The sequence below is a fragment of the Zosterops lateralis genome, assembly GCF_965231275.1.
Source record: "Zosterops lateralis genome assembly, chromosome: 24".
Classification (NCBI taxonomy): domain Eukaryota; kingdom Metazoa; phylum Chordata; class Aves; order Passeriformes; family Zosteropidae; genus Zosterops; species Zosterops lateralis.
Genome location: NC_139784.1, coordinates 5,486,336 through 5,495,435, shown reverse-complemented (window position 1 = coordinate 5,495,435; position 9,100 = coordinate 5,486,336). Strand labels below are relative to the sequence as shown.

The window sequence follows — 9,100 nt, the reverse complement described above, 5'->3', positions numbered from 1 at the left end:
GCTCATTGCGGGGTCCCCTGGGGGCTCACACCGGGGTCCCCTGGGGCTCTTTGGGGGGTCCCTTGGGGGCTCTTTGGGGGGTCCCCTGGGGGCTCATTGGGGGGTCCCCTGGGGGCTCTTTGGGGGGTCCCCTGGGGGCTCACACGGGGGTCCCCTGGGGGCTCATTGGGGGGTCCCCTGGGGGCTCACACGGGGGTCCCCTGGGGGCTCATTGGGGGGTCCCCTGGGGGCTCACACGGGGGTCCCCTGGGGCTCATTGCGGGGTCCCCTGGGGGCTCTGTGCGGGGTCCTTGGGGGCTCTTTGCGGGATCCCCCGGAGCTCAGGCCGGGGGGTCCCCTGGGGCTCTTTGGGGGGTCCCCGGGGGGCTCTTTGGGGGCTCCCCCAGGCTCACACCGGGGGGGCTCCGGGCCCACAGGGCTGGCGGGGGCGGGCGGGGGGGGGCTCCGGGCAGCGCCGGCCCCCGGGGGCGGCTCGGGGCCGGTGACGTGCGCTCGGCACCGCCGGGGCCGGGAACGGGCGGGCGGAGCGCGGGGCCGCTCCGGGGGCAGCTCGGGGTCCGTGCCCGCCATGAGCCCCCCGGGCCGCCCTGGGGGGCCCCGCTGAGCCCCGGCCATGGGGGGGCGGCCGCTCTGGGGCTCCCCGGCGCTGCTGTTACTGCAGGGGGTGGTGGTCGCGCTGACAGCGGGGCAGCGCCCCCAGGAGAGCCCCCCGGCCCCTCCACCCTCCGGGGCGCCCACCCTGCAGCCCGGAGCGCCGGGGGACGGCGGGGGCTCGGCGGCGGCGCTGCTGTTCCTGCGCTCGGGGGACGCGGAGCGCCTGGCCCGGGCCAACTGCAGCGGGGCCGTGGCCGCGGGGGCTCCGGGCTCCGGGCCCCCCCCGGGGCTGCGGGCGGCGCTCAGGGCCGCCCCCGAGGCGCTGGCCCACGCCGCCAATTTCCTCAACATGCTCTTCCAGACCAACGACATCCGCGAGGCCAGCGTGGCCGAGGACGTGGAGTGGTACCAGGCGCTGGTGCGCAGCCTGGCCGAGGGGCACCCTTGGGTGCGCAGGGCGGTGCTGGCGCTGGACGCGCACCCGCTGGCCCCCAAGCCGCGCCTGATGCTGCAGGCCACCAGAGGGGACGGCCAGATCCTGCTGCAGGACGTTTCCAGCTCGGCTCCCGGCCTGGGTAACCTCAGCTGGGACAACGAGTGGTTCAACGCGCTGAAATCCCAGCGGGAGCCGGCGCTGCGCAAGAGGGTCCTGAGCAACGACCTGAGCAGCCTGGAGACCCCCAAGTGGCAGCGCGGGGACAGCTACGTGGGGGAGCCGGGCCACGTCCGCTGGTCCCCGCCGTTCCTGGAGTGCCGGGACGGCCGGTTCCTGCCCGCCTGGGCCGTCACTCTCTCCTCCGCCTTCTACGGCCTCAAGCCGGACCTCAGCCCCGAGTTCAAGTGAGTGGAGCCGGGGGGGTTTGGGGGGTGTTGAAATGGGTGGGGGGTACCCCGAGTAACCCACCCCCGGGTGTCCCCAGCGCCCTGCCCGTGTCCCCCTGTGGGTGTTTTTACACCTCCCCAGGTGCGGGGTGACCCCTGTCCCCCCTCGGTGTCCCCTGTGCCCACCTGGCACTGCCACCCCCCTGTCACTGTGGCCTGGGACCCCTCCTGGGAGCTGGGGGTGTCCCCGGGATTTGGGGGGTCTCCACAGCCCCCCAGTGCCCGAGGAGCCGCAGAGGGGAGGGATCAGTCCCGGAGCGGGGACACGGCCCCATTCCCAAGGGGAAATCCGTGTCCTCTTTGGAGAACCTCGGGAAGAGCGCGGGGCCCGTGGGGGCCACCCCAGTGTCCCCAATTTCCCCATCGGTGACATCAAAATCCCTCTGGAGGGGCACAATTCACACCCAGGAGCTGCTGCCTCAGCTCCAGCCCCCTCCGAGGGACAGCACCCCTGTCCGGGGCTCTGGGGACATCCCTGACCGCTGTGGGGACAGCCGGGGACAGCCTTGCTGGGGTGGGCCGCTCTGGGTGGGGGACACAGGGATGTCCCGGGGGGGGCACTGGGATGTCCCCAAGGCTGATCCTGTCCCTGGTCACTGGTGGGGGGCACAGGGGTGTCCCAGGGGAAGGCACAGGGATGTCCCAGGAGGGGACACAGGGATGTCCCCAAGGCTGACCCCATCCCCGGTCCCAGGGGGGTCCTGCGGGTGGACGTGGAGCTGCGGGAGGTGGCCATGGACCAGTGCTCCAGCGGGCCGGGCTGGTTCTCGGACACGCATCGCTGTGACCTCAACAGCACCCAGGTACCGCCCCCCGCACCCCGGGGACCCCGCACCCCCAGGAGACCCACCCCCGCATCCCGGGGACCCCGCACCCCCAGGGGACCCACCCCCGCATCCCGGGGACCCCGCACCCCCAGGGGACCCACCCCCGCACCCCGGGGACCCCGCACCCCCAGGGGACCCCACACCCCCGCGTCCCTCCCTCCGGGCTCAGCTTTATCCTCTCTCTCTCTCCCGGGCCATCCATCTGCTTGGCTCAGCTGCTCTCCCGCCCCGCGCCGGGGGTTTATTGTGCAAATCTTCCCTCGGCACCACCGGCCGCCAGCCCAGCCTGTGACCCCGCTGCTCCCGGCCCGGCCACCGCGGGGACAGGGACAGGGACAGGGACAGTGTCACCCCATCACCTCCAGCGGTGCCAGGACAGGGACAGTGTCACCCCTCGGTGGTGGCATCACCTCTGGCAGTGCCGGGACAGGGACAGTGTCACCCCATCACCTCCGGCGGTGCCAGGACAGGGACAGGGACAGTGTCACCCCGGTGGTGGCATCACCTCCAGCAGTGCCGGGACAGGGACAGGGACAGTGTCACCCCGGTGGTGGCATCACCTCCAGCGGTGCCGAGACAGGGACAGTGTCACCCCCGTGGTGGCATCACCTCCAGCAGTGCCAGGACAGGGACAGTGTCACCCCGGTGGTGGCATCACCTCCAGCGGTGCCGAGACAGGGACAGTGTCACCCCGGTGGTGGCATCACCTCCAGCGGTGCCGGGACAGGGACAGTGTCACCTCTCAGTGGTGGCATCACCTCCGGCGGTGCCAGGACAGGGACAGTGTCACCTCGGTGGTAGCATCACCTCCGGCGGTGCCAGGACAGGGACAGTGTCACCCCCCTGGTGGCATCACCTCCGGCGGTGCCCGAGAGTTTTGGGTTTGGCATCACCCCCCGGTCAGGGTGAACCCCCCATCCCTCCGGCTTTGGGGTCCCATCCAGGGCTGTCCCCAAATGGGAAAGGCGTCGCCAGGCCCTGTTTTCCTTCCAGGCCGGGCATCCCTCCAGAAAACAACAAAGGCCAGGAGCCGCCAGCGCGGCCCGCCCGGGCACCGACACAGCCCGGGAGGGATTAAAGAGCAGCAGCAGAGCCCGGGCCCGAGCTGCCGTCACGGCTGGGCAGGATTAGGGCTCTCGGCTGCATTAGGTGTCCATTTAGGTTTTAGGGAGGGATTTGGGGGCCAAGCTTGGGGTTTTAATTCTGAAAAATGTTTAACCACTGATTCCTCAGGGCTGAGCGGGGAGGAGGATGGTGAGGGGTCAGGTAGCCTGAGCTGGGGGCTGCTGGAGCCCCCCGGGGTGGGGGGATTTGGGGACGGGGAGGGGACAAGGGTGGGGGACACGTCTCAGGCTGTGCCCTTCAGTGTGTCCCCCAGGAGAGCCGTGGCTTCGTCCTCGGGAGGTACCTGTGCAGGTGCAAGCCGGGCTTCTACGGGGCCGGCGGAGTGGCCAGCGCTGCCTGGGCAGGTGCGTTGTCCCCTCTTGTCCCCTGTTGTCCCCTGTTGTCCCCAGGGTCACACGGACACAGAACTGGGGGCCAGGGCTGGGGGGGTTTGGGGACACAGAACACGAGTCCTGGTGTGGGGGCTGCCAGCAGGCCCTGGGATGTGCTGACCCCACCTGGGAGTGCTGATCCCACCTGGGAGTGCTGATCCCACCTGGATGGGCTGATCCCACCTGGATGGGCTGATCCCGCCTGGATGGGCTGATCCCATCTGGGATGTGGTGGTTCCACCTGGGAGTGCTGATCCCACCTGGGTGCCGTGATCCCACCTGGATGTGCTGATCCTACCTGGAATGTGCTGATCCTATCTGGGTGTGCTGATCCCACCTGGAATGTGGTGATCTCATTTGGGACGTGGTGATCTCACCTGGGATGTAGTGGTTCCACCCAGATGTGCTGATCCCATCTGGAATGTGCTGATCCCACCCAGATGCCGGGATCCAACCCAGACAGACACCCTGATCCACCTGGGTGTGCTGATCCCACCTTGGTCATTCCACCTAGCTGTGCTGACCCCATCCAGACACCATGACCCCACCCAGATGTGCTGATCCCACCTGAGTGTGCTGATCCCACCCAGATGCCCTGACTCCACTGGGTGTGCTGATCCCACCTAGGTGCTATGATCCCACCTGGGTGTGCTGATCCCATCTGGGATGTCCCAGATGCTGGGATCCTACCCAGGCAGGCGCCCTGATCCCACCTGGGTGTCATGATCCCATCTGGATGTGGTGATCCCACCCAGATGTGCTGACCCTACCTGGGATGTGCTGATCCCACCTTGGTGCTGTCATTCCACCCAGATGTGCTGACCCCACCTGGACACCCTGACCTCATCCAGATGTGCTGACCCCACCCAGGTGTGCTGACCCCACCCAGATGTGCTGACCCCACCCAGGTGTGCTGACCCCACCCAGATGTGCTGACCCTACCTGGGATGTGCTGACCCCCCCTGCCGTCCCTGTGTCCCCAGGAGTGGCGGGCACAGCCGGGGGGTCCCGCCTGGGGTGCCGCCCGTGCCCCCCGGGCTGTGTCACCTGCCAGGACGACACCCCCTGCCTGATCCAGGAGGACCCTGTGCTGAGGGCGGCCGTGCTGTCCTGCCAGGCCTGCTGCATGCTGGCCATCTTCCTCAGCATGCTCATGGCCTACCACTTCCGACGGAGCAAGGCAAGCTGTGCCCGTGTCCCCACTGTCACCCCGCGGTGTCACAGGGCCCCGTCCCTTCCCGGGCTGCAGGGATGGGCTGGGGTCTCACTGGGAAGGGCTGGGGTCTCACTGGGATATACTGGGGTCTCATTGGGATGGGTTGGGGTCTCACTGGGATGTGCTGGGATCTCAGTGGGATGGGTTGGGGTCTCAGTGGGATGTGTAGGGGTCTCAGTGGGGTGTGCTGGGGTCTCACTGGGATGGATTAGGGTCTCACTGGGATGGGTTGGAGTCTCACTGGGACTGTTTGGGGTCTCACTGGGATGTGGGGGGTCTCACTGGGATGGGTTGGGGTCTCACTGAGATGAGCAGGGTCTCACTGGGATGGGTTGGGGTCTCACTGGGACTGTTTGGGGTCTCACTGGGGTGTGCTGGGGTCTCAGTGGGGTGTGTTGGGGTCTCACTGGGATGGGTTGGGGTCTCATTGGGATGAGCTGGGGTCTCACTGGGATGAGTTGGGGTCTCACTGGGATGGGCTGGGGTCTCACTGGGAAGGGTTAGGGTCTCACTGGGATGGGTTGGGGTCTCAGTGCTCTCCCTGCCCTGTCCCTGCAGAGGATCCGCACATCAGGAATTGTCCTGCTGGAGACCATCCTCTTCGGGTCCCTCCTGCTCTACTTCCCTGTGAGTATCCACCTGCCCCAGGGCTGGAGAACTGCGGGGTGGTGTCATGGTGTCGTTGTAGGACATGAAATTAAGATGAGATGTCACTAGAGGACACAAAAAACCAACACTCACACAGTCAGGTCGTCAGGGCAAAAAGAAGTTTATTTTTCAACTTCAATTTATATAGATTTTGGACAATGACCATGGATTGGACAAATGAGGTTGACTTGGACAATGAGGTTTGTCCACCCATTGGACAAACGAGGTTGACACCTCTCCAACCCCACTGGTCAAACTAGAACTCCATCGATTGTTCCTCCCCAAGAGAGGAGCATAAACAAGAAGAGCAGTTTACAAAACATCACTTTTGTTTATATGAAAATCTGTAAGAAACCCCACTACAAAAATACGAACATCAGAAGGCTGAAAAAGGTCAAGGCAACAATGAGAGACTCCAAATATTTCAGGAGGCAAAGAGCATTGAAAAAAAAGCTTTATTGTCTAAATCTTTTGTGAGGTGTTCCCATACAGACTTAACATGGTTGGTGAATGTGAATGGCACCTCTCTGGTCCCGTGGGTTAAACTGGAGAAACAGCAAAACACCACCTGGAGAAAGATTGTTTTGATAAAGGAGAGTTGTTTGCCAGGATTGTTTTGAGAAGAAACTTTCTTGAGAATTTTTTTCCTTGGGGAAAAGTCAGCAGCTGCCAGCAGGGCTAAAATCTCTCAGACCCAGAAAATAATCAGGTCCACAGGATGGAGTTTCCAGCGTGGAGCTGCCCCGAGCAGGGCACGGCTCTCTTGGGTTTGGGTTTGTCTCACTCCAGATTCAGGCTGGTGGTTCTGGGGGGTCTTTTTGCCTTCTGAAGGCTTTGAGTCTGTGCTCAGTGTGAGAATGAAGTGGAATCTCAAGGTCTTGGTTTTCTTGGTTTCTCATGTTGTTTATTGTTATCTTACAATTCTCTGTGTCCAGCCAAGGTGTTCACAGCAGCTCAGACATGATGTGGCTCCCCTGTGATGGGAGATTGTTACCTCTTATACAAATAATTATGTGGTTATTATTTACCATTTCACACCAATGCCCAGTGCCTGTACTAGAAGGGTCATTTCTGCTTTGACCCAAAATTCACTGAAACTACTTTGTGCCCATGTCACTGCAGGAAATGGATGCCAGGGGAGAAGAGCCCAGAGTTCCACCCTAATTCCTCCACCTTGTTCCCCTTCACCCTTTACATTCTAAAAACCCAAAATTACAAAACTTTCTGTCTGGTGATAACTACACCACTGTCTGTCACACATTTGTGACTTGCAATTCCTCTCTGTGTTGGAAGTTTTTCTCATGGCCTGAAATCAAAGCCTGTGTCCTCCTGGGCTCTGTGCCAGGGTCTCAAACCCCCCTGCACAGACCCCAGACCCTCTTTCTCGGGTCCCAGGCCTCTCTACTGAGATCTGTGACCTTCCAGGGTGGCCAAAGGGATGCCCTGGACTCCAACTCGGCTCCACCTAATTGTTAATTTGGCCAGCAAGCTCCCTGGGGGCTGCCCTATAAACCTTCTCAGAAAACCAAATCCCTTTTCTGCCGCTGCCTACGGGGAATTAATCCCTGCCCAAATCCTCTCTCCCCTCCCTCCCTCCCTCCCTCCTGCACGAGCTGCTGCTGCTGCTCCAGGTCACAGGAGGGGAGGGGGCACAGGGCTGGCCTGGAAAGTGATTCCCGAGGCTGTGGCAGGTGGGATCCAGCCCTGGGTTGGGGTGAGGTGCTTCCCTTGCGGTTTTTGCCCTCTCTCCCTGGCTGGTTCAGCACTGGCACCACCAGCAGGTGCAGTTCTGTATTTTAGAATACAAATCCCATCCTCTGGGTTCTTGTCTCAGCAGCAGAGTGAGCAATGTGAGAAATAAAGGGATCAGACACTGATGGGGGATTTGAACTGGGTTTTATTGGGTTCACACCATTTCCTTCCAGCCAGGAGTCAAGAGCCTGCTGAACTCGGGGGGTTTCAGGTTAAATCTGGGGCTGGGGGAGTGGGGAGGTCACAGCTTGGAGCCAGCCCAGAGTGGGAAGGGAGTGACCCCGAACCAAAGTGACAGAACAAATCAACCCAGAGAACAAATCAAGGAACAAAGGGGGAAGGAGAACCAGGACTCTGCCAGTCACTGGGATCCCTCACCAGAATTTTCTGGACTTCAGGGTGAGGCCTCAAAGTGACAGACAGGACCAGGATTGTTGGAGCATCCCTGGAGTGCAGGGAGAGGGAGCTCTGCAGATCTGAGATATCCTAGAAACAAGTGGTTTTATTGCAAGGGTGGTGGGTGAAAAGGGCTTTGCCTTCAGCACCAGCCTGGGCTGGAGGGAACCCCAGAGAGAGAGGGAGGGTGTGAGGTGAGGGAGGTAAAAGAGCTGAGAGGGGTAAGAGAGGTAAGAGAGAGTGAGGACCTTGTCCCAATCCATTATATCCTCTTTTGTGTGGAATATTCTGATTTACAGTGACCAACCAGCACCAGATACAAACCCTACAGACTCTGCACACAGCCTATGAGAACTGCTCTATCACCACATCATCCCGTATTCTGAACTCTAAAGATGCTTTTCTTATCCACCTTTTCCCTGATGCCTTGGCAGGGTGGGGAGGGGCTGCACCTTTGGGTCCTTTTGTTTTCTGTCCTTCAGCCCATCTCCAGCTCAGCCCCGTCCTCCTGCCTGCCACGGTCACATCTCAGAGCTCAGATCCATTTCTAGTTCACTCACAGGTTTTATATTTTCAGTATTTCTTGCCAGGCAATCAAATCCATAAGCCTTTCCTGTCCCATCTTTCCCAACACCGAGTGTCATATAAACCATTGATTAAATCATTAACCATTGATTGATTAATAACAGTAACTGGGGTAAACCATAACGGGGTAAAACATGGGAAAAACCATTGGGAAACAACAAAACAAAACAGATGCATACAGAAAACAGGTAAAACTCCCAAACACAGCACCACACTGGATCTCCCCCTCTCTCTCTCCCTCTCCAGGTGTTCATCCTGTATTTCAAGCCCAGCATTTTCCGCTGCATCGTCCTGCGCTGGGTGCGGGTGCTCGGCTTCGCCACCGTCTACGGCACCATCACCCTCAAGCTCTACAGGTGCCCGGGGCAGGGGCTGGGGGCTGGGACCCCCGCAGGGGGAAGGGTTTGGGGCTTGGGACCCCCACAGGGGGGAGGGTTTGGGGCTTGGGACCCCCACAGTGGGAAGGGTTTGGGTCTCAGGACCCCCACAATGGGGAAGGGTTTGGGTATTCAGGACCCCCAGAGTGAGGATGGCTTGGGACCCTCACATGGGGAAGGGTTTGGGTGCTAAGGACACCCACAGCAGGAAGGGTTTGGGTCTCAGGATACTGGCAGTGGAAAGGGTTTGGGTCTTGGGATCCCCAGGTTGGGGGGGATGGGGGCTCAGGACCCCTGCAGTGGGAAGGGTTTGGGTTTCAGGACCTC

The 9,100-nt window shown here is 61.5% G+C and overlaps 1 protein-coding gene across 1 annotated transcript in view; it reads left to right on the top strand.

Moving 5' to 3' along the window:
- Nucleotides 1–395: 395 nt before the first annotated feature.
- GPR179 (G protein-coupled receptor 179) overlaps nucleotides 396–9,100 on the top strand; it is a gene marked incomplete at its 3' end in the record, with an annotated part of 9,045 nt that continues 340 nt past the window's right edge. The window contains exons 1-6 of the mRNA XM_083877822.1: nucleotides 396–1,434; nucleotides 2,171–2,279; nucleotides 3,670–3,772; nucleotides 4,783–4,979; nucleotides 5,574–5,642; nucleotides 8,643–8,752. Of these exons, the coding sequence (XP_083733948.1) occupies nucleotides 614–1,434; nucleotides 2,171–2,279; nucleotides 3,670–3,772; nucleotides 4,783–4,979; nucleotides 5,574–5,642; nucleotides 8,643–8,752 (1,409 nt within the window). The 5' untranslated portion in view covers nucleotides 396–613. The remainder of the gene's footprint in view (nucleotides 1,435–2,170; nucleotides 2,280–3,669; nucleotides 3,773–4,782; nucleotides 4,980–5,573; nucleotides 5,643–8,642; nucleotides 8,753–9,100) is intronic.